General features: G+C 44.2%; 1 protein-coding gene and 1 pseudogene across 1 annotated transcript in view; one reads left to right on the top strand and one right to left on the bottom strand.

Annotated features, from left to right (window-relative positions):
* The window catches only part of UBE2L3 (ubiquitin conjugating enzyme E2 L3), a 48,255-nt gene extending 22,839 nt beyond the window's left edge, over nucleotides 1-25,416 (top strand). Inside the window, exons 3-4 of the mRNA XM_045819844.1 lie at nucleotides 17,206-17,392; nucleotides 23,977-25,416. Of these exons, the coding sequence (XP_045675800.1) occupies nucleotides 17,206-17,392; nucleotides 23,977-24,131 (342 nt within the window). The 3' untranslated portion in view covers nucleotides 24,132-25,416. The remainder of the gene's footprint in view (nucleotides 1-17,205; nucleotides 17,393-23,976) is intronic.
* On the bottom strand, nucleotides 993-1,595 carry LOC123806614 (annotated as a pseudogene).
* Nucleotides 25,417-25,575: the final 159 nt, after the last annotated feature.

Genomic DNA, 25,575 nt, shown 5'->3' with positions numbered 1-25,575 from the left:
GCTACTCTTTCTGCCCCTTTTCTCTTCCTTCTCCTCTGGGACTGCTGGAATGTTTGTTGGTTGGCTCCGAGGTGTCCCTATGCTCCTAAGCTGTGATCTCTTTTCTTCAGTCTTTTTTCTTTCTGTTCCTTTGATGGAATCATTTTCCTTGTCCTAACTTCAGGTTTGCTGGTTCTGTTGCTTGCTCAAATCCACTGCTGAATTGTTCTAGTGAGTTTTTCACTTCAGTTACCATACAGTTTAGCTCCAGAATTTCTGTTTGGTTCCTTTTTATAATTTCTATATTTTTATTGATATCTCTCATTTTGTTCAGACATTACTTTTCTGGTTTTGTTTAGTTCTTTGTCCATGATTTCCTTTATGTCTTTGAGCATGTTTATGACAGTTGATTTTAATCCTCTGTCTAGTAAATTCAGTGTCTGAATTTCTGTCATTTGGACGGTTTCTGTCATTTGTTTTTTTCCTTTACATGGGTCATACTTTTTTGTGTCTTTGTATGTTTTGTGATTTTCATTGTTACTGAAAGCTGGACATGTGAATATTACAATGTGGAAGTTAGATTTCCCCCTACCCCGGGGTTGCTGTTCCCGACTGTTGAACGCTTTGCTTGTGTTCCACCAGTGTCTTGTTTGAAATTTTCTGAATTCCAGGAACTTAAAAAGAGCCTCAGTCTTTGCAGACTGGCTCTGTGCTCCAGTACTTGAACTTGCCAGTCAGTTGTCATTCTACCTCAGCCTTCACTTTTGGCCTGTGGTGAGCCTGTAGCCAGCCAGCCTGTGGTGAAAGCTTCAGATCTTCCCAGGTCTTTTCTGAGCACGAATCCTGTCAGAGACGTGTGTGTGTCTTGCGTATGGCTTTCTCAGTTCCCCAGTATACCTGGACATCCCTTCCCCCTTTTTTGAGGACTCGTGGCTGTTCATTGATGTTTGAAGAAACGGTGGCCTCAACCTTCAAGGCTAAGACACAGAGCAAAGAAGCTGCTCTCCCCAGGTTCAATACCAGTAGACTTTCTTATGTCTCTGAGTCTCCGGGTCCCCATCGCTTCCATTACGTCCTCTCCCAGTGTCTTCAGAAGGGGCCCGTAGGTTCTTTCTAGATCATCTGCCCACTGACTTGTCTTTGGGGCCATCAGTCCATGTTTCAGGGACAGTGCCACCAGCTCTAGGAAATCCAGGTTTAGAAATAATTCCTTCTGATCTTATGGAGACTCAGACTCATTCTCCCTCCTTGGGGAATCTCCATTCCACCTCAGTAGGTTTCCTATCCACAGGATCAACAAATTTGCCCTGGTGGTGTGGATCGGGTTCCCTGGTGATCCGTAGTCTTGCACCCTAGTGGTCATGTGTGCTCAGCTGCCGGGTAACTTGAACCACTTTGCCTTATTTCCTGGCATGCTTGCCTTCTAGGGCCTCTACCCTGTCCCCACAGAACAGATGTCAGTTTTCATCAAACTGGGCCCCACAGCCACCAGGCACACTGCCTGGTCTCTGAAGGGTTACTCCTCTTGTCTGGGTGCCTGGGCAGCTCATCCTGTAGCGGTAGTTTGGGGGCAGAGTGTCCTTGGATGCCAAGGCCAACCAGGCAAAGAGACACATGATTGACGGCTGTGAAAAATTCCCTAGCCAGTGAAAGACCCAGAAACCTCTAGTACTAGTCAGCTTTTCACTCCCTGCTACCTGGACACTTTTGAATGCACTGATGCTCCTCAGGTTTCTCCCTGGCCTTCCTCCTTGGCCTTAGGCAATGCATTGTGCATCTCAACTGTTACCTTTGGCTCCGTGCAGCTGTGGGTTTTCATGACCATGCAGTCTTTCTCAGCAGTGCCTGTGCTTTCCCCCCTTGCCTGGCTTCTGAGTTAGGCAAAACGGATGAGCACCTTGTGTTAGTTCCTCAGGTACTCCAGAGAGGTTAGAACACACAGGCACAGTAATGTGAATAAGGTCTGGTCTGCTCCTTCTGGAAGCAAAGACCAGGGTCCCACACTGGGACAATGCCACCATCTTCAAAATGTCTGCTGCCTAGCCAGGGAAGGGGATGGAAAAAGTGCCAAAGATTCCCTACTGTGTTTCAGTTGCCTTTCACTTAATTCTGTATTCATTTGGTTGCTGTAAACCTTTGACTGTTTTCCAGAGTTCTGACAAAGTTGGTCTGACAGTTTCTGAAATACCATTTTTTAATGTTTCTGTGGAGGAATGGGAGTTTGGAGATGCCTGCTTTGCCATTTTGCTGATGTCACTCCCTAATTTTTTTTCTCTTAATCAGGAATTAGTGGATTTCATTAAAGGGCATATTACTGTCGTTTCCTGTGTATCAACATTTCAGCCAGACAGTCCACATAATGTGATGGTGATCTCTAAGATTATAATGGAGCTGAAAAATTTTTATAGCTTAGTGACATCAGTCTGAGGTTCTTCCCCGTATGTAGAGTGTATATATAGAGCCCCTATCAGCCAATGGCCTCTAAACGTATTATTCATAAAGTTTGGGCCCTCTGTTAACCATGGGGAGTACATTTCAGCAGATAAATTTCTTCTTGGGGTTCACAGGTTTTTTAAGTGGCCTGTTTATTAAATCTTTCTTTTCTGGATTAACTCCTCCATCACAGTTGACTCTCGGCATACCTTGTTTCATTGCACTGTACACTGTACTGCAGTTTACAAACGTGCATTTCTTACAAATCGAAGGCAAGTCCCTTCACCATCAAAAAAAAAAAAGATGACTCACTATATTGCAATATTTGCCTTATTGCAGTGGTCTGGAACCAAATCCATCTACAAATCCAAATAACATCTCTGAGATATGCCTGTATTTTTAAAATAATCTATTGTATTACGTTTACTGGTGTTAAAACAGGAAATTTAACTGAGTAAATTTGAAGATGATTGTCTTTATTTAAACAATTCATGAATCAGTAGCATTCAATCTAGTAACTAGAAGGGGTGTTCTGAGGACTTGTACAAAATACAGATTGTAAGGTCTTTACAGAAAGAAGGGTGGGGCAAAGGAGCTATTAAGAAAAGAAGAGTAGAGAAAAGAAAAGATTGGATTATTTTTTAGACTGGTACATCTTTTGGGGGGAATGGAATGGCAAGGGCTTTTACCGTGCAGATTGCCTCTGTTTTCTTGGTGGGTTGTGATGATGGAGAGAGCCCATGTAACAGATTACCTTACTGACGCTTGACCAGGAAATTTCAGGTTGCTTGATTAAGAGCACATTTCCGGCCCTGGCTGGTGTGACTCAGTGGATTGAGCGCTGGTCTTATAAGGAACCAAAATGTCGCTGGTTCGATTCCCAGTCAGGGCACATGCCTGGGTTGTGGGCCAGGTCCCCAGTAGCAGGGTGTGCAGCAGTCGTTGCCATGTCTGGCACATCAGTGCTTCCCTCCCTCTCTTCCTCCCTCCTTTACCCACTGTCTAAAAGTAAATAAGAAATAAAATCTTTTTTAGAGACAGAGAGAGGGGAACGGAGGAAGAAGGAGAGGGAGAAAAACATAAATGTGTGAGAGCCACATCAATCAGTTTCCTCTTGCATGTCCCCAGCTGGGGACCTGTGAGGCTATGGTTTTTAATGTTACTCTATATTCATATGTGAAATTGAGTTGTGTTTTCTGTGTTAATAGGTTTTGGTAGGTGGTCATATCGGCTACATGTATCATGAAATAAAAATTTCATTTTCTTTCTGTGTTCTGATTTGCTAATTTTTGCTTTCATGGTAACTTCTGCTTTTTTAATATGCTCTCTTCTATTTTCCTTGGAGTTTGATTGTCTCCTGCTTTCATTGGTGCTTCTTTGTTCTTTTCTAACTTCATGATTTGAATGCTTAGTAGTTTAAGGTGGGAATACATCCTAGCACGAGTTCCTTTCTTGCCTGGGCTGCTCCTGGCCTATGTTACTGTCACCCTGAACTGCTGCTGCTGCTGCTGCTGCTACTGCTACTGCTGCTACTGCTTTTATTGCTTTTACCTTTTTTGAGAAGGTAAGACATGTACAGGTGAAAACATTCTAACAGTGACAGTGAGTCTTCCTTCCAACTGCCTGTGCCTCAGTTTCTCATTTGTAAAATGGAACTAATAAGTACCTGCTTCTTGCAGTGGTCAGGAGTTGATGATGCTTCTGGGCCTAGCACAGAGCAAATGCATTGTCAAGGTAATGCCCTAGTCAGCCTGCCCCTGAGTTTCTTTGTCTTTGGGCTTCAGAGCAGACTTGTGTGTTATCTTTGTATCCCAGGCCTTGCATATTAGAAGCTTCCTCAGTAATTGTTTTTAAAACTGACTGGAGGTTCTCTGAAAGGGCATGTGCTTCCCTGGTGTTCACTCTGCCAGCCTGTTGGGAATGAAGTAGAGTCTCTGACGTTGCCTAGTTTCTCTTAGTGCCCCCATCAGTGCCCACACACCAGGTTCTGGTGAGCCCCTTTAGAATAGTTTTGGGGGTGGCATTAGGTACACTAATAACATCTCACTTCAAAAACGGCAACTACCTTGGCCTCTGTGCAGGCTTTTCTGTCTCCAAGGTTCTTGACAGCACCTCCCAGACTCATCACCCAGTCCCCCCACCTGGACTTAGGTGCCTGACTCTCTCGAGGATCTCTGCCCTCTTGTGCCAGGGACTGCAGGTCAGTGCTCTCTACCAGTTGACTCTGAGCTGGTGTGAAGCTAGAGTACTCAAAGCCAACTAATTATTGAAATAAATACCTGTTTATTCACTGTCAGAGAGAGCTATGCCTTCTCAGGTCCGTCACGCCTTCTCCTGCTCACAAAGCCATGTGTACGCCTTCCACTTAGGGGCCCCACCCTGCCCTCCTGAGTTTTCTATGTCACTCCCCACCCCCTGTTCTCAGTGGATCGTGCCCTCTCTGCGTTCCCTGAAGTCTCTCTTGACTGCAAGTAAGGAAACTGCCAACTCAGCTTAGCTTCAAAAAGGGAAAGTTACTAGATTCTGCCTGTCTCTGGGCTCCTGTCCAGCTGTCAGCTGCTGCAGGAGAAGAGACTTGAGCAAGCCAGGGTGTCCAGGGTAGAAGTAGGACCTCCATTCCCCTTCCCAGCATTATTGTGTCCCCTCTGGGCACTTTTAGTTGTATGACTTTTGCTTTGCCAACTGTGTCATGGACTATCTATTTCAGTGAGTTCTGGTTTAGGCAGAGGCCTTTATCTCTTTCCATCCCACTTCCTGTGCCTAGCACTGTGTTACACATAGTAGGTACCCCACAGATAGCTTATAAATTGAATGTGTAGTTCTAGAGCAGTGATTCTCGATTGGATTGCACTGCAAACTGCATTTTGGTGTGTGTGCACAAAATATTTGTGTGGGATTGTCCCTGTTTCTTGTCCACTAGATGACAGTAGCCACCGTTGACATTGGGGCAACCTAAGGACACCCTCAGGTACTTCTGAACTTCTCCGGTAGAGATGACACTGTCCTCGGTTGAGAATCAGTGTTCCTGAGTTGGCTTTAATTTTTTTTTAAGTTTTATTGAAATTCACAAACTGCATTTCATGCATTTAAAGTGTACAGTTCAATGGCTTTTAGTGTATTCACAGAGTTGTGCAGCTATCAACATAATTTCAGAACATTCTTTAATAGTCTCAAAAGAATCTGCCCTCAGCCATCACTCTTAATAGATGTAGCTATTCTGCAAATTTCATATAAGTAGAGTCATACAATATATGACCTTTTGTATCTGGTGGCTTAGCATAGTGTTTTCAGGGGTCACCCATGTTGTAGCATATATCTGTACTTTATTCCTTTTCATTGTCCTAATTTTCCATTGTAGTGGCTATGTCATAATTTTCTTACTCAGTCGTCAGTTCGTGGGTATTTCAATTAGTTCCACTTTTTTGTCTATTGTAAATAATGCTGCTATTAACATTCGCGTGCAAGTTTTTATGTGAACGTATGTTTTCATTTGTTTTGGGTATTTACTTGGGAGTAGGATTGCTGGATCATATGGTAACCTTATGTTTAACCATTTGAGGAATGCTAGACTGTTACACCATCTACATTTCTGCCAGTGGTGTGAGAGGGTTCTGGTTTCTCCACATCCTTGGGGACAGTTGATATTGTCCCTCTTTTTGATTGCAGCCATCTACTAGGTGCAGAATGGGTCCTCATTGTGGTTTTGATTTTCATTTCCTTGATGGTTGAGGGGATGAACATTTTTTCATGTGCTTGTTGGGCACATGTATATCTTTATTAAGGTTTATTTTCATTCGAGAGAGAGAGAGATGTAGTGGAAGGGAGACAGAAACATCTCTGTGAGAAACACCAATTGGCTGCATTCTGCACATGCCCCAGCGGGGGACCGAGCCCGCAACCCGGACATGTGCCCTGACTGGGAATCCAACCGGCAGCCTTTTGGTTATTGGACAGTGCTTCAACCAGCTGAGCCACACTGGCCAGGGCTGTGTTTTGTTTTGTTTTGTTTCAGAAATATCTATTAAAGTACTCTGCCCATTTTTTAACTCGGTTATTTTTTAAATTATTAAGTTGTAATTAGCTTTGATTTTTAAAAGCAGTAAGATAAGTTTTTCTTGTATTGTGAAAAGCTGTTTTATTTCAGTGAGTGTACTGGAATTGAATCCCTACCTCCTAGGTTGGTGATGAGGTTCTCATTCCTCCTTTGTTGGTGCTGTAAGCTATGACTGATGACTGGGATACAGAGATGTGGAAACGTTTTCTCTTCTGTGTAACAACTTGCAGTGTACTAGGTTCTGGGGTCACTGTGTTCCAGCTATGCTAAGCCATTATTCTGAGAGCTGACATTCTTGGTCATATTCAGAAGAATAACATATGCACTGGTGTTAATGATTTTATCATCAAGAAGAGAATTTGAGGCCCTGGTCGGGTAGCTCAGTTGGTTAGAGCATCGTCCTGATACACCAAGATTGTGGTTCGATCCCTGTCAGGGCACTACAAGAAGCAACCAATGAATGCATAAATAAGTGAAACAACAAATCAGTGTTTCCCTGTCTCCCTCTTTCTCCACTCTCCTGTCCTTCTCCCCCACTGCTTCTCTCTCTCTCTCTCAAATCAATACATAAAAATTAAAAAAAAAAATCTGATAGGTTGGCGATTCAGTTAGCAAATGTTTAAGGTCTGGTTTTGAGGACACCTCAGGTCCCTGCTCTCAGGCATGTCCTGTACTAATAGAGAAGATAGGTAATCAAAATGCAGCCATCAGAATGCTGTAAGAATCCCACCAGAACAGCAAGAGACCTTTGCCACCATCTCACAATACATGTAAATCAGACCATCATGCTGTACTCCTTAAATTTACATAGTGATATATGTTAGTTATGTCTCAAAATGGGGGGTAAAAAGTCTTGAAATTAGAGGTGGTTGCACAACATCGTGAATTCACTAAATGCCACTGAATTGTACACATTGAAATAGTTAATTGTATATTTGTGAATTTCACCTCGATTTAAAATTTTTTTCCCACTTGTGACAAAACCTGAAAAATTGCTGCTGCTAGTAGGATATTGGACTATCTGTGAGGCAGTTTTGGTTCTCCTTCCCTCCTTTTCTGTTGGCTCTGGTTATGGTGTGGTGTTCTTGGTCAGAAGCCCCTGGCATAGTCCTAAGCACGATATAAAAGCTCCTTCAATGTTAGAGGTTATTTTGGGGGACAAGGAAGATTTGCCTCAACTTTAGCCCAGCCTTCAGGAGTGCATTTGAGGTTTGATTTCCTTCTTGCAATTTTTGTAGCTACCTTTAGAACTCAGATCTCTCACCTACCTTTCTGTGTTCTTCCTCATTTGCCTAGCCCATTGCACCTGAAACCCTCACTCACCAGACTCCTTAGTTTCTTCTGTACTGCCCCTTCTGGCCTGAAGGTGGAGCTACATCCCTCCCTTGGGCCCAACACTGGCCTGCCCTGTGTTTCCTGCTCTTTTCTGTTAATTCTTCTGTAGCTTCTTCTCCCTTTCTGTAGCTGTAATTGTTGAGACCACGTAAGGGAAGCCCTGTTTTTTGACACAGGGCCACGTATAAAAATAATTCTCTGACAACCTTAGGATACTGGGATTGTGCCTTCCTGTTGGGGGAGGCTACAACAGGTTTGAGCTTTCACAAACCAGGCACAGGCTTCGTGAACAAAGGCCGCAAGTCACTGTGGCCCAGTAGATAGAAGAGGGGGACATCTGCACTGCAGACTGGAAGACAGTCACAGCAGCAAGAGTAAAGTTACGAGAGAATGTAGACGGTATGCCTAGTTTTGTAGCTGCCTGTGAGTAGTACGTACAGACATCTAGAGTGAAAAGCCTTTGTGCGCAGTCTGCGCACAAAGAACGTACATGGCCCTGCAGCAAGTGGCTAACAGCTGTTATCCTGGGGGATGGGCCATTTAACCCTTTTTTTTTTTTGTATGGATGTTAATTTCTATGGAAAAAATAACAATAAAGCTACATCAGTTCTTGAGGGGAAAGTGAATTATGCTGTGAGAGGTACGTGAGTTCAGAGGAGGGAAAGTTCCTTATTGAAATCAGTTTATAGAGATTGTGATTTTAAAATTAGATAGTTTACCCTGACTAGTGTGACTGTTTGGGCATGGTCCCGTCTCTCAAAGCTGGTTGGATTTCTTGTCAGGGCATGTGCCTTGGTTGTGGATTCAGTCCCTGGTTGGGGTACATACGAGAGGCAACCGATTGATGTTTCTCTCCCTCTCTTCCTTCCCCCCTCTCTAAAAATAAATAAGATCTTTTAAAAAATATAATTAGATATAATTCAGAGAGTAGTTTGGTCATAAAAGATCGGCAAACCAGTTCTAGAAATACTTATTCCTACTAATACTTATTTTCAAAGGGAGTATGATGGAATTTCTTAATGTTGAATATTCTTTGACTGTACTATGGAAAGTCCTATAAAACAAATTATTGAAAACAGTACAAAGAAATCATCTCCTGGCTGGCGTAGCTCAGTGGATTGAGCGCGGGCTACGAACCAAAGCATCGCAGGTTCGATTCCCAGTCAGGGCACATGCCTGGGTTGCAGGCCACGGTCCCCAGCAACCGCACATTGATGTTTCTCTCTCTCTTTCTCCCTCCCTTCCCTCTCTAAAAATAAATAAATAAAATCTTTAAGCCCTGGCTGGCGTAGCTCAGTGGATTGAGCTCGGGCTGTGAACCAAAGTGTCGCAGGTTCGATTCCTAGTCAGGGTACATGCCTGGGTTGCAGGTCATGACCCCCAGCAACCGCACATTAATGTTTCTCTCTCTCTCCCCCTCCCTCCCTCCCTTCCCTCTCTAAAATAAATAAGTAAATAAATAAATAAATAAAATCTTTTAAAAATATTTTAAAAAAAAGAAATCATCTTCAGAAAGCAAAGTCAGTATAAGATGAATCTGCTAATTGAGCAGATTTTGTGATTCAGGCAACCAGGAAGCTTGCTTTCAGAAAAGATAGATTATATGCATACTTAACAACTTACAAAGGGTTAGAGATACAGTCTGTGTTCAGAAGACTCATGTGCTTGTATCGGCTTTTGTCAAGACCCTGGAGTGGACCACGTGGGTTTCAGAACATAAAAACCAGTCGTGGACGACAGAATAGGCCACCTCTCCTTGCTCCTCTGTAATGAAATGGCTGAACTCCGGAGGATAAGCAGCTGGCGGGGCAGGCCTGTGGTAGCCTGGGTTTTGTTAGCTTGCTGGGTTAAAAAGGATTAGCCATGGGAAAGGACGCTGCCCAGGGGTTGCCACCAAGTTGGACAGAAGTGGCACAGAGGTAGAGCTTTGTATTTATGAATGTTCATGATTTGAAAATGTTTAAGATCTGTAGTGGATTTAAAAAAAGAAGTGGCACAGAGCCTTCGGTTTGTCTGGTGTTTGGAATGAAGACGAGATAGCATGTTCAGTAGATCCAGACCAGGAGCCACCCCTGCGCTGTCAGCCATGAGTCCTGAATGTGGTGTCAGTCAGCTGTGCACCCTCCATGGGGCTGTGGCATGTGGCAGCAGTCCAAGTCAGGGAGTGGTTTTTCCGTGGCTGCAGGAGAGCTATGTGGTGTCCTGACTACACCACAGGGAAAGCAGTGACGCAAAAAACTGACTTCTCTGGAATAGTTGAAGGACTCAGAATCTTCACTTGAGGAATGGTAGACATGGGTGGGGTCTTTGGATTCTTTAAGAGTTGCCATGGGGAGGAAAGATTTGATTTGACCACAGGGTTAAAAAAGCCCCAAACGGTTTGGTGTCATACATGGAAGAGCTTCCTTTTGGTCTTAGTTGCCACAAAGTGACTTTGTGCCTTGGGCGGCTGAGGTCAAGACTGTTGCCCTGGCCAGGTAGCTCAGTGGGTTAGAGCACTGTCCTAATATGCCAAGGTTGCAAGTTTGATTCTTGGCAGGGCACATACAAGAATCAACCAGTGAATGCATAAATAAATGCAACAACAAATTGATGTTTCCCTCTCTCAATTCAATAAATAAATGTAAAAAAGCGGGGAGGGAGAAGACGAATGTGAAGAATCTTGAGATTTTCACCCTATTTGTAAACCTAACATGGTTGCTTGCCACAGTTTATTGGATGCCAGAGAAGACACGAGACTTCTAGACAAAGAACAGTTTAGCATACATACAGCAGCAGCAGCATGAGCTTCATCACACTTGCATCAGTTCCCCTTGCGTCATGTCCCACAGAGGTGGAGAGGATGGGACCAGACAGATGCCTTTTCAAATGTGGGTGATAACAGCATGCAGGGGAAATGAACTAGAGATGAGGCAGAAAAGCATCTAGCATATAATAAGTGCTTGATAAATGATCAGATATTACATGCATGCATAGAATGGCTAGAAGCAAGTACAAGGCAATGTGGGTTCTTTGCATAAAAGTGGTACAGAAATTATTTTTATCTTAACCATACTTCTTATGAAATAAATAAAACACACTTTTAAACCAGTCACTCTTATAGAAAGGGAATGTGGATGAAAAGTGTCTTGGAATTTAGGCATGGATCGGATGAGGCTGTAAAACATACGTGTTAGGCTCATTGCCCGCAACAACTTCAGGGAAGAAAAAGTAAAATTTAAAGTCTGTGAACGGATTTACAACATGTAAAATTATCAGCAGAAATTAATTTTACATTTCAAAAAAATCCTTTGTCACAGCAATAGGAGCTGAAAGGAATGCAGTGCATCCAAATAAAGGAAGGAATGACAGAAAAACGCGGGCGGGGCCTTGTGTGGAGGTAAAATGCTGACATCTGAAATGGTGTGGCAGCTTGAGCTTGAGTTTGTTTAGTTAAATTGCTGAAAAGTGGTGTAACATTTCTACAACAAAACTCTTCTCACTGAGGTCTCTTACAGTGAGTGAGCTGCCTGTCAGCAGAGTAAGTTTGGCTCAAAAATGTCTACAATTTGCATGTGGAGCTTTCTACCCTTTATCTAGAAGGCATGTCCTGTGTTTAATTTTTGCACACCTCCTTCAACAAAAATCATTGGGGCAGATGGACGGTCTGATTTGCATACACCTGAGCCTCGCTGTTGGTCATCCACAGACCCCAGATGAGGACAGGGGCTCAGAGAGGTTAAGGTGAGCTTAGCCAAGGTCCCTGGATGGTGAGGGCCTCCTGTAGTGACAGAGCTGCCGTTACGGGGCGCTCTGCCCACATGCCAGGTGTACAGGTCTTGATAGTCCAGCTCATCATTACAGGCACTCTGGGTGCAGACAACTGTTCACCCTGTTCTACAGAGGTTTGGGAATGTTCCCAGAGTGACCTGGCTAGGAAGAGGTACATCTGAGGTTAGAGCTGCCAACTAGGGCCACACATTTGTCTCTCAGTTTCTAGCACACGGTGGGGCACAGGGGTGGGTTGATCAGTCCTGGGTGATGAATGAACAAATTCAGCAGATTTTACCAGCCAAAAGTTATACAGGAATGTTCTTTTTACATGGCTCAAACAATATAAATGACTAGTTTTTACTCAGGAAAAAAATTTTAATCTCCCCTTAAAAACCAACAGCAGTTTTCTCTGAGTTCCCTCATTAACTCACTGGTAGCAGTGCATCTAGCTCCCCTAGGTAGTGAGGCAGACAGGATTGGGCACGGGGTGGTGGTGCTGCAGCTGCTGTAACTTCTAGGTGGTGTTTGAAAGTTCTGTGTTCTTGTAAGACAGGAACAGGTAAGGAATGGTTTTCCGGTCCAGTCTTATCCCAGCCTTTCCCGGGTGTGTGTGGGTCCTCTCTCCACACACAGGTCCACCCGATGTGGACTGCTTACTCACATCGCCACCCTCATCCTGACCCTCAGAATCCACGTTCTTGATGAGTTTTCCTGCAAATTACTATTCTGACAGCTGCCCCTCAGCCACACTGCCTGCTCCCAGCTTCCTGTCAGGCTTCTCCCACCCCTCAGCCTTTCTCAAACTTGCCTGTCCTTGAAGGCCCCTGCACCCTGCCTCCTTTTCCCTGAGTGGGAATAGGCCATGGTAGAGTGTGGAGACGTGGTGGTCGCCAGCCTTGCTCCCCAGGAGAACTGTTTGCTGGAGAACGAATGCTAGTTAGGCTGGTGCTTGAGGAGGAAAGGCTGGTTTGGGGGCTGCCGAGAGCGTCCCTGGGTCCTGTTACACTTGGCTTTCTTTGGGTTTGGTGTGGCATGGCCTGTCTGTGGGACCCAAGAGAGCTGGGAGCACTGAGAAAAGACAGTAGGTGAAGGCCTTGATAAGCTCTGGAGGTGGGGGGAGCTCGGGGTGGGGGGGAGATTGAAGAGGCTGTTTTTCTTTTTTCTTGGTTTTCTTTAAATTTTATTTTGTATTGGTTTCAGGTGTACAGTTTAGTGGTTACAAAATCGTATACTTAGTGTTCCCTCGATATTTCCAATATCCCAGCTGGCACCATACATAGTTATCACAACATTATTATTGACTGTATTTCCTATGCTTTATTTATATCCCTGTGACTATTTATAACTACCAATTGTACTTTTTAATGCTTTTACCTCTTTTATTAAGTCCCCCAACCCCCTTCCTTTCTGGAAGTTATCAGTTCATTCTTGGTATCTGTCTGTTTCCATTTTGTTCATTTATTTTGTTATTGAGATTTCACATATAAGTGAAATCATATGGTGTTTGTCTTTCTCTAATGACTTATTTCACTGAGCATAATAGGTCTATCCATGCTGTCGCAAATGGTTAAGATTTTATTTTATTTTTTTATGGCTGAATAACATTTCATTGTATATATGTACCACAGCTTTTAAAAAATATATTTTATTGATTATGCTATTAAAGTTGTCCCAATTTTTCCCCCTTTGCTCTCCTCCACCTGGTATCCCCCATTCCCTCCAGCAATTTCCTACCCCTTAGTTCATGTCCATGGATCATGCATATAAGCTCTTTGGCTTCTCCTTTTCCTATACTGTTCTTAACACCCCCCTGTCTATTTTGTTCTTACCAATTTGCACTTCTTACTCTCTGCACCTTTCCACCCATTCTTCCCCTTCCCCCTCCCAACTGAGAACCCTCCAGATGATCTCCATATCTATGATTCTGTTCTTGTTCTGCTTGTTTGCTTAGTTTTTAAGATTTAATTGTTGATGCTTGTGAACTTATTGCCATTTTAATGTTCATAGTTTTGATCTTTTTCTTAAATGTCCCTTTAACATTTCATGTAATAATTGCTTAGTGATGATGAACTCCTTTAGCTTGACTTTGTCTGGGAATCCCTTTGTATGCCCTTCCATTCTAAATGATAGCTTTGCTAGATAGAATAATCTTGGATGTGGGTCCTTGCTTCTTCCTCACTTTGAATACTTCTTGCCAGTCCCTTCTAGCTGCAAAGTTTCATTTGAGAAAACAGCTGACAGTCTTATGGGCACTCCTTTGTAGGTAACTGTCTGCCTTTCTCTTGCTGCTTTTAAGATTCTCTCTTTATCTTTAATCTTTGGCATTTTAATTATGATGTGTCTTGGTGGGGTCTTTTTTGGGTGCATCTTGTTTGGAACGCTCTGTGCTTCCTGGACTTGTATGTCTATTTCCTTCACTAAAATAGGGAAATTTTCTTTCACTGTGTTTTTTTTTTTTTTTTTTTTCAAATAAATGTTCAATTTCTTGATCTCCTTCTGGAACCCCTATGATTTAGATATTGGTATGTTTGGAGGTGTTCAAGAGGCACCTTATAGTATCTTTGTTTATTTGAATTATTTTTTTCTTCTTTGTCTCCCCATTTTGGCAGCCTCCCTGTGTTTGTTTCTGTGTGTTAGGTAGAGCTGCTTTGATTCCCTGTCTTAGCAGCATGGCCTGTTGTAGATAAGTTGGGTGGAGCAGAGCCTTAGGTAATCACCAAGTCAGGGCAACCCACGTCACTGCTCTGTGGCTGTGTGTGGGGGAGGGCTCAGAAAGGAGATAGTGCCTCTGCCCGACCTCTGTAGTTTTGTCCAAAAGGAAGCTGTCTCCCGGCACTTGCCCTGGTGCCAGACACTTCAGTTTATCCCCATATGCTACCTGTGCTCTTCTAGCTATTACCCCGGTGCTGAAGCCCAGAGGGAGTAAGTCTGCCTAAGTCCAAGTCTGTCATAGGCCCTTTAAGAGGAGACTCTTGGGAATCCTGCAGTGTCTTCCACCACCCCAACCCCCCATTGGTATTTACAGCCAGAAGTTATGGGGACTTATCTTTCTGGCATTGGCACCCTGGGCTGGGTGGTCTGGTGTGGGGGTGGGATTCCTTACTCCTGAGGTATCCATCCTGATTTTTATCTACCATACATGGGTGTGGTACCACCAGTTCCACCTCTCCACGTGTCTCCGCCCTCTGCCTCTCCTACCCGCCTGGATAAATGTGGCTTCTTTTAGTTCCTTGGTTGTCGGACTTCCACATAGCTCTTATTTTATGACGATTCTGGGTGATACTTGTTTTGTAGTCTAATTGTAATTTTTGCTATGGTTGTGCTAGGAGGTGAGCTTGTTTACCTGTGCCTCCATCTTGACCTTAAGTCCCACTTCTCCTGTACCACAGCTTTTTTATCCACTCGTCTTTTGGGTTGCTTCCGTGGCTTGGCTGTTGTAAATAACGCTGCAGTGAACATAGGGGTGCATATATTCTTTCAAATTAGTATTTTGGGTTCTTTGGATAAATCCCCAGAAGCAGAATTGCTGAATCATAAAGTAGATTTATTTTTAATTTTTTAGAAACCACCCCCCCCAGTACAGTTTTCCATAATTGCTGTACCAATTTGCGATCCACCATTAGTGCATGAGCCTTGCCAGCCCTTGTCATTCGTGGATTTATTGATGGTAGTCATTTTGTCATGTGTGAGGTGATCTCATTGTGATTTTAATTTGCAGAGGGTCTTTTTTCTTGAGGCATCTCTCAGAGGCTTTTGGACCATTAGAGTGTCCAGGCCCAGGGGGCTAGATCTTTGAGTGCTCCTTGGGACAAGGGATGGGGCATGGTTCTGGACCTGCCTGGAAACCAGCTAGGGGACAGCTGTCCAGCTGTCTCATCCCGATGAGACCAAGCTGGCCAGGATCTGGAGTCTCTCAGCACTCAGTGTGGCTCGGGTTGGGTGGTTATTTACCACTGGCAGAACTCTTTATATCTTAAAAAAAAGAGATTTGTAAAGGATATTTGATACAAGGCTGTCAGCCAGAATACACAAAGAACTCTTAAAATTCAACAATAAAAAAACAAAGACCATGGATTTTATATTATATTTATTTATTTTTAGAGAGAGGGGAAGGGAGGGAGAAATAGAGGGAGAGAAACATCAATGTGAGAGAGAAGTATTGATTGATTGCCTCTCATATACACCCCAGTCGAGGGCTACAACTTGAGTGGAATCAAACCTATGACCCTTTACTTTGTGGATGACGCCCAAACAACTGAGCCACACCAATCAGGGTGTAAAACCCTGATTTTTAAAAAAGATTTTATTTATTTATTTTTAGAGAGGGAAGGGAGGGAGAAAGGGAGAGAAACATCAATGTGAGGTTGCTGGGGGTCATGGCCTGCAACCCAGGCATGTGCCCTGACGGGGAATCGAACCTGCGATGCTTCGGTTCGTAGCCCGCGCTCAATCCACTGAGCTACGCCAGCCAGGGCTAAAACCCTGATTTTTAAATAGGAAAAAAAAAAAAATCCAAACAGACATCTTACCAAAGAAGATGTACAGGTGGCATATAAACATTTGACTAGAAATTAAACATCATGTCATCAGGGAACAACAATGAGATACCACTACACACCTCTTAGGAAGGGCAAAACTCAGCCCTGGCTGCTGTGGCTTGTTTGGTTGGAACGTTGTCCCGTAACGTAAAGCTTGTGGGTTCAATCCCCAGTCCAGGCGCTTATGATACTGGCCCTTAGAGGAGGCAACCAGTCAATGTGTCTCTCCCCCTTCCTCTCTCTCTAAAAGCAATGAAAAAAATGTCCTCAGTTAGGGATTTGAAAAGAAGAAGAGGAAGGGAGATAACCTAAAACACTAACACCACCAAATGATGGGAGGATGTGTCAATGAGCAACTTTCATTGCTGGTGGGAATGTAAAGTGGTGCAGCTACTTGGGGAGACAGTTGGCAATATCTTACAAAAATAAACATACTCTTACTCTGTGATCCAGAAGTCACGTTCTTTGTATTTACCCCAAAGGAGTTGAAAGCTTATGTCCACATAAATACCTATCTGTGGATATTTATAGGTGCTTTTTCTGTAATGGCCCAAAACTGAAAGCAACCAAGATAACTTTGAGTAGGTGAAAAGACATGGAGTAACCTTAATGCAATAAGCTAAATAAAAGAAGCCACCCTGAAAAAGTTACATACTGTATGATTCCAGTTTTAGTGTGTGATACCTTACAAAACCCGTATGTATAGCATCAACAGTGAATCCTAACGTAAATTACAGGCCTGGGTGATAGCCATGTGTTACTGTGGGTTGATCGATCGTAACAAATACACCACGCCGTTGCAAGATGTTGATAGTGGGGGAGACTGTATATGTGCAGGCCAGGGCAGTTTTGCTGTGAAACTAAAATTACTCTTAAAAACAAAGTCTGTTAAAGAAGATGAACCAGAACATCAGTCTCAGACCTTTTCACAGCTTAGCAGACATCTTGCTCTAGAAGTACTGATTGGTTGTTGGTTGCCCTAAAAGTGACAAGGCTTCAGTGCATATAGCACTTGGAAATAAATTACTTTTCAAGTAAATTGAACGTTCCTGTCTCAGCTGCAGATTGGTTTACCATGATGTGTTCATAGTGATCTCCTCTCTTTTCCTGCAGGACAACCCTCCATATGATAAGGGGGCCTTCAGAATCGAAATCAACTTTCCAGCAGAGTACCCATTCAAACCACCGAAGATCACATTTAAAACAAAGATCTATCACCCCAACATTGATGAAAAGGGGCAGGTCTGTCTGCCAGTAATTAGTGCTGAAAACTGGAAGCCAGCAACCAAAACCGACCAAGGTATGACATGTTCCTGTGTCCTCCTCTGACGGTGCTCTTCTGGGGATGCTGCTGTGGGTCAGGAATTCCTCGGTGCCTTCTAATACCATGTCACACACAGTCCAGAGACACCTTACCAGCTCCAGTACACACTCAAGTACAGCTGAGGTCCCACCAGTCCTGTGGGCATGGCACATCTCTGCCAAACTGTTGACCTGCACAGCTATTCAAGGAGACCTTACCTGTGCTCACAGCCCACTGGGGACATATGTAGGCAGACCAGCCCAGTACTTGCTGCCTGTGCAGTGGGGGATGTTGGCACAGCCTACAGTAGTTTTCATGAAGGATTTTGGGGTTGCCTCAAGGGGGAGTGGTGTTTAAGGTTCCTCACTCAGCAGTTAGCATGTGTACTCAGACATGAAGGGAGAAGAGAGGTTGGAGAAGGCCTTCCAGACTAAAAGAAAAGCACAAGCCAAATCTATTTTGTGGACATCAGCAGAAAGCCAGTAGCTCAGAGTGGGTGGTGTCGGGGCGGGGGTACAGTCAGACTCAAGGGCTGTGCCCAAATGAAAGTTTGGTTGGCTTTAGTGGGCCTGGAACTCCTGGGAGTTGCCTGGTGTGTCCACGTGTCTGGGTGTCTCGGTGTAAACATGTACATGCTCATTTAGTGGTGGTGGGGCACTTAATTTTAATACTGTTGTTGGCCTCCCTCTTGTCCTGTATAATTTACTAGATTTTTCTAGTTTGTTTTTTCTTTTAAGATTCCCTCCCCCCTTTTTTTAAAAAGACAGAGGGGATAGAAGGGAGAAAGAGAGGGAGAGAAACATCGATTGGTTGCCTCTTGCACACCCCCAGTTGGGGACTTGGCCTGTAACTCAGGCATGTGCCCTGACTGGGAATTGAACCGGTGACCTTTAAGTTCACAGGCTGGTAATCAGTCCACTGAGAGACACCAGCCAGAACTGATTTTGTATAGTTTTTATTTCCTAATTCCAGGACTTTCTTTTGAAGTTCTCATAGCTCATATTTTGGGTGGCTTTCTTATAAGTAACCAGCCGAAACACTATAAGGTCTTTCTATTTTATTTTATTTTATTTTATTTTATTTTATTTTACTTTATTTTATTTATTTATTTTAAGGATTTTACTTATTTTTAGAGAGGGAAGGGAGAGAGAGAGAGAGAGAGAGAGAGACAGAGAGAGAGACAGAGAAACATCAATGTGCAAGTTGCTGGGGGCCATGGCCTGCAACCCAGGCATGTGCTCTGACTGGGAATCGAACCTGTGATGCTTTGGTTTGCAGCCCGCGCTCAATCCACTGAGCTACGCCAGCCAGGGCTTATTTTATTTTATTTTTTATTTAATCTTTGTTATAATTTTTTCCATTACCATTTAGTCCCCTTATACCCCTCTCCCCCATAAGGTCTTTTTAGATTAAAGATAGTGGTTAAGGCTGGACTTTGCGAGGCGGCAGGTGAATGATGTAAATGGTCGGGGGCATTTTTTGTTTGTTTGTTTTTTTTAGATTCTATTCATTTATTTTTAGAGAGGGAAGGGGGGGAGAGAGAGAGAGAGAAGGGAGAAAGAGAGAGAGAGAGAAACATCATTGTGCAGCTGCTGGGGGCCATGGCCCGCAACTCTGGCATGTGCCCTGACTGGGAATCGAACCTGTGATGCCTGGTTCCCAGCCCATGCTCAATCCACTGAGCTACACCAGTCAGGGCTAAATGGTTGTTTTTCATCAGAACCCCTGGAAGATGGAGTTGAAAGGCTTTCACATCGAATGTTCAGCCTCAGGCTCAACACAGCTGAGTAATAGAAAGGAGTCGGTACCAAATGCTGAGTCAAAATAGAAAGATTTCCAGTGAACTCGGCACTTGGTCATGTACAAGTTTGTGTTTACAGAAGCTTCACAGAGTTTCTTTTTTTGGGGGGGTTTGTTTGTTTGTTTTTAGAGAAGGAAGAAGGGAAAGAGAAACATCAATCTCTTTTTTATTTATTTATTTATTTATTTATTTATTTATTTATTTATTTATTTAGAGAGGGAAGGGAGGGAGATACAGAGAGCAAGAGAGAAACATCAATGTGCAGTTGCTGGGGGTTATGGCCTACAACCCAGGCATGTACCCTGGCTGGGAATCGACCCTGGGACACTTTGGTTCCCAGCCCGAGCTCAGTCCACTGAGCTACACCAGCCAGGGCGAGAAACATCAATCTCTTGGTCCACTTATTTATGCATTCATTGGTTGATTCTTATATGTGCCCTGTCGGGGGATCAGATCCCCAACTTTGGCATATTGGGACAACACTCTAACTGAACTACCTAGCCCGGATCGACAAAGTGCACATGCTGAATTTTGTTTTTTCTTATACAGATTTGTAGCTCTGTGTTTGGGAATGCCTTGTCAGCCCCTCACACAACTCCAGGAGCGCTTGCCAAGCTGTGTGTATTGAACACTGTGTCTGGGGAGGGGAGTCCTTCCAGGCTAGGCTGGCAGACCCCTCCTCAGACTGCCAGGCCACAGAGGTTACAGGGGCTCCGTCCTTCCAGAGGACTGGGGCGGTGAGGGGGAGGGAGGTGGACTGCACAGGATGTGTTGTAACATGACCGGGTGTGAAGGAGTTTATTTTTTGGTATGTGAATTATACCTCAATTTAAAAAAAGAAAGTAGAAAAGCATTAAAAATCAATTAAAGCCCTGACTGGTATGGTTCAGTGGATTGAGCTCCGGCCTGCAAACTAAAGGGTCACGGGTTCACCTCCCAGTCAGGGCACATGCCTGGGTTGCCAGCCAGGTCCCCAGTAGTGGGCACTCAAGAGGCAACCACACACTGATGTTTTTCTCCCTCTCTTTCTCCCTTCTTCCCTCTCTAAAAATAAGTAAATAAAATATTTTTTAAAAGTCAACTAAAAATAGCATGAAAAGTCAAGAAACAAGGCAAAATTATATCAAACAGAAAGGTCATAGGAGTTGGCAATAATAATACCAGAAGAATATGATGACAAAGTTTTGTTCAGCCATGTGTCTGGTTCTAGCAGATATTTAGCAGCAGAGCTAGATCTTAGTTTTGTGGTTTAATGGGATTTGTCATATAAAATACAGCCAGTAACAAAGCCAGCATACCGATTCTATATGTATTAAACAATATAATGTAACAACAAAATTATATGGAGAAAAATAAAAATTATCCCTCAGATACTATTATACCAGATCAAGTAGATGAAATTTATTGAAAGGACTCAAGAGGGAAACATTAGTTTCACATTTTTATAATGCCTTCCATGGAAGCCACCATTCCCATTGTGCTCTGAGAGAGTGGAGTGCCCTGGGCCTATGTGAAAAGGGGGAAATTGCAGACAGTGTTAACATCCTCAATTACAAAAAACGGTCAAGGAGAACAAGAATGAGGAAATTTTGTAGGCTTCATTCTCTGACCATATACAGAGTGGGGCAAAAGTTAGGTATACAGTTCATATGGAAAATAATACAGTAATAAATAATACAAGAATAATCTGTGTTTTACACACAACTGTAAACCTACTTTTGTACAATGAGAGAATAGGAAGTAAATTTTGACTGTATTTTATCCCCTATTTTTTTTTGGAGATAAACAGTACTTCCGGGGAACATTTGGGTCAAGAAACCAGAGTCAGACATTTATCAGATAAAATGAGTATGCCGCTCTCTGTATGAGAACTGAGGGGACGGGGCTGTAGTTGCAGCTTGGCAAGCACTTACAGCTCTCAGTGTTCGCACCGTTGAAACAAACCAAGCTCAAAAAAAAAGAAAAAAAAAAACAACGAAGCTCAGTTGGGTTGTATTATAGTTTAGCTGAGGAGATAGAAATGCACCCAAAGGAACAGAAAAAGAATGAAGTACTCATCAGAATTACTAAATAAATTTGAAAATATTTAAACTTGATCAAATAAGTAAAAGCAAGTTCTCAGGAAAGAATTAAATGAACAAATAGCAAACTCGCAAAGTGAATGTCTTTTTAAAGACATGTCTTAACAATTATCAAATGGTTTTATACTAATACATTGGGTCTTAAGATCTCCATAGTAAGAAGCCAAAAGCCTGAGTATGCGTAACAGAGAGTGAGCAGGAAAACTTGAAAACTCATCAGGGCCCCCCCCCCACATCTGCCCCAAAGCATTCAGTCCTGTGGGGGTCCTGAAATGCTAATGAGGTAGCAGTTCTGCTACAGAACCATTTCTCATCTTGGGAAAAGATTAGAAGCCACCTATTTATGCTCTCCAACCCAAACTCATAAAGAGTAAAGATGTTTGCCAGAGGATGTATTCAAGCTCCTTACAGTTTGCAAACTGGAACACAGCTGGGCAAAATACAGAAGTGTTTCGAAGGAGAGTGAAAAGCTAGGGGTTCTTAGAGTAAAGAGTTCGTTTCCGAGAAGAATCAGTCCTGCATCTTAGGGTCAAGATTGGTCCAAAAAGGTGATCTTTAGATGCCCGATGCACTGGACAGTGGAACAGCTTCTTCTCGAAGTTATTTGGAATGTCACCTGAAGGTTTGATGTACCTCCGGGCGTTGGCACAGCGATTGATGGGCATCCAGGTATTGGCATAAGTGCAGAGCATTAAGATTGGTTAAGGCGAACCTCATACCTCAGCATAATTTATTTTAATAATTTAGCAATGTGAACACAGTGACTCCATTTTACTTTTTCACTCTGTTCTTCAAAGCTATAAGTAGCATGTAAGGAAAATGGAGCAGTCTTGCGTCTGAACAAGGAGTGGAGAATCATGGCATGCACTAAAACACAGCACGGCCAGGCAGCTGAGGGCATTGTGTTAGAGACGCTGTGAAGATGCCGCTGGGAAGAGTGTTCAGGTGTGGTCTCTTCCCCAGGCTGGGCAAGAGGAGGCCTTGGGTGCTTGTTGTAATGTTCATTTGAGACCATCCAACCAGGGATGCCTTATCCTTCTGTTGATGCTTGCCTTGTATTTGTAGCAAGTAAAAGTTGTTTTCCAGTTGAGTTACTAATGTTTACGTTCCTTTAAAACATATACTAAAAAGTGAAAATCTCAAAAATATATTAAGTATGTTATCGTTTTGGCTATATGTGGATATATGGCAAACAGTGGAATACCAGTGGTTGAAGTTGAGAAAATGGGAATAAGCAAAATAGCTTTATCATCGTTTCTTCTCAGGTGTGTGGGGATCAAATATAGGAGGGATACATTTTGTACTAAAAGAGACAAAAATACTTCCATGGTGTGCTTTCTCTTAGAGATAATGCAGATGGCATGCTAAGGGAGGCGGTAATGTCCGCCCCTGGGGTCAGCAGAGAGAGTGCGGACGGCCCCGGCCTGCAGAGGCACTTCCAGGCCTTTCACCCTGCTTGCTGCTCGCAGTCCACCCTCCTTGCCCAGCCATCCTTCCTCCCTACTCAGCCCTGTGGAGCCACCCTTCCTTGCTCTTACCCCATTGCCTCACCTGTGCCCACTGTGGTCACAGGAACCCTTGATTGCCTCTGTCTTGCCTGGTAGCATCAGTGGGCCGGGTGGGTGGCACGTGATGTTTGGCCACCTGGATAGGAGCACTTTGTGCTGTCCCCCTCAGTCAGCATGGTGCTGTTGACTGGCTCTGTCTTTGTCCATGACTGAGCCAAACTAGCATTTGAATCCATTCCTCATAGTGCTGGCCTGGAAAACATGGGTCCCTGATAAAGGAATCCATGATATTGGCCTTTTTGCTAGGAATGTGCCAGTGGGAAGGAGTGCAGCATTCTAGAGGTACTGGTCCTGGTGGGGCCAGGGGATAAGAGGAAGTGTGCATGAGAAGGTATGTTGGCTGCATGCACCCCACTTCTGAGGGGGCCTGGCACTCCGGGACCTTCCCTACTTCTTCACTCTCCCTCCAGCACCTTCAGTTCCCTCACAGTTCTTCTGTCCCGGGGCTCGCCTTTCAGTACATCTAGGGCTCACTGCTCTTTGGAGGATCATTGTAGAACCCACCCCAAGTCATCGGTGTAATTTGGTGTGACCTCTGCCTCTGGAGTGGACAGTGTGTTGCCACTGGGGGTGTTGAACTCCCAGTGGTCAGACAAGGTGGTCAGATGAACCTTTCTCAGCTGGTTCAGAAGCTCCTCGGGGTCTTCCAGGGTGGACTAACTGCACTTACATGGCACAGGCCTGTCATGCATCCTTCATTCTCATACTCGTTGAAACGATCTTGAACTGAGCACAATTCTAAAACACACCACTCAGCCCTTGCCCTGGGGAAGCTTTGTGCACGCATGCATGAGAGAGAAGAGAGACTGTGTGTGTCAGGCCCGACGTCTCCAAAGTTCGGGAGTGGAGGGGAGTGACTGGGGCCTGGGGCTCCCCCCGGTTGTTAGTTCCAGAAGGTCCCCAGAGGAGGGGGAAGAGACATCAGTCTGAACAGTTATCCACCGTTGACTGTTTGTTGTCTGTCCCCTTCTCCTAATTATAATTGCTGCTGGTTGAAATTTTGGATACATTGGAGGCCGCTTTGTCTTAGGAGCACATAACTGTAAATCAGTGTTAGAGTCCGGTGCCTGTCTTGCCTGGGCGCTTTCTGAGACTACTGTAACCAGCAACACCTTCTCCTTTTCTTGGCAGTAATCCAGTCCCTCATAGCACTGGTGAACGACCCCCAGCCCGAGCACCCTCTTCGGGCTGACCTAGCTGAAGAATACTCTAAGGACCGTAAAAAATTCTGTAAGAACGCTGAAGAGTTTACAAAGAAATATGGGGAAAAGCGACCTGTGGACTAAAATCTGCCGCGATTGACCCCAGCGAGTGTGAGCAGAGACCCGAGCAGTGCATTCAGACACCTCGCAAAGCAGGACTCTGTGGGAAATTGACATGTGCCACCGCCTGGCGTCCGCTTGTGGCAGTTACTAACTTTCTACAGTTTTCTTAATCAAAAGTGATATAGGTAACCTGTAAAGAAAGGATTAAAAATTTAAGATGTTCTAGTTCTGCTCTCTTTGTTTTAAAAATCACTGCTTCAATCTACTCTAAAAGAATGGTGTTTCTTTTCTTGGTCCAAATTTATCCAGAATCTTCGATTTACATTTAGACCATAAGATTTAACATAAAACGTTGTGGTTCCCTTTCTGCCCCTGCCCTTTCAACTCTCACTTTCTTGCATTCAGTTTGTTTCCTTTACTCACTCACTCCCCAGACTCAGGACCTGTCTCCTCCACAAAGGGGAGAGGCAGCTCTGTCCAGTCTGGTGGCTTCTCTCCTCCCATGTTGCGCTGCCCAGTGTGGGAGTTTGTTCAAATTCTACTGGTTCCAGTTTATAACATCCTTTTTTAAAAATTTAAAAACAAGCAACCTATCACCACCATCCCCCAAAAAAAAGCTGTGAAAAGGGAGGCCCAGCTCTTATGTAAAAACCTGGCCAATGTTGCCACAATAACATGGATTAAATGGCAACCCATGTGTGTGTGTGTGACTGAACTCTAGCCTGGCCCGGCTTGCCTGGAAAAACCCTACAACATCAGGCCCGCCGCCCGCTGCCACCCCAGGGGAGGGCCTGCCAGCCAGAGGACACTGCACTTGTGTGAGGGATTCCTCATCAGAGAGGCTCCTGAGGTCGAAGGTTGGCACTCCTCCCTGCATCCATTTTAGAAGACGTGTTGGTCATTGCAGACAACGCTGAAGCCAGAATGTCATTTGAAATCCCATGGTCACCTGTCAGCAAGCTCCATCCAAACGTGCCACAGAGCTCACTCTCCAACTCCTCAGTGCAGCAGCCCCACCTCGGCCCGCCCTCAGCACAGCTGGACTCCGCGGGGTTGGAACTGGCAGGACTCGGCTGTAGCCAGCACCAGTCTGGGGTCCCTGGAGCCCCACTGGCCTCCTTCAGAGCAGCGGGCAGGGCCAGCCCCGCCCAGCCCAGGAACAGGACGGCCTTCCCTCTCTCTCCGGACTCACAGCCTTTGCAGAGTCAAGCTCCACTTGAAGCTCACTCAGTAATATCCTTTACATGTGTTTTATATTGTTTTGACTGCCTTTTTTTTGTAGAAATAAAATTGACCTTAGAATTTATCCTCAGATGAACTTGTCAGGATTTGAATGTTAATGTCTTTTTCAAAGGAAGTGGGATTGTCCCTGAAATAGTGGAGAATACAAGTCACTGACACCCAGAGGGAGTCACCAGCTCCACTTCGGCCACTGGTGGCTTCGCTTCTTGGCTCTCCAGGGTAC

The sequence above is a fragment of the Phyllostomus hastatus genome, unplaced genomic scaffold (assembly GCF_019186645.2).
Source record: "Phyllostomus hastatus isolate PE091 unplaced genomic scaffold, TTU_PhHast_1.1 phas_scaffold_387, whole genome shotgun sequence".
Taxonomy (NCBI): Eukaryota; Metazoa; Chordata; class Mammalia; order Chiroptera; family Phyllostomidae; genus Phyllostomus; species Phyllostomus hastatus.
This window is presented reverse-complemented; position numbering and strand designations above follow the sequence as displayed.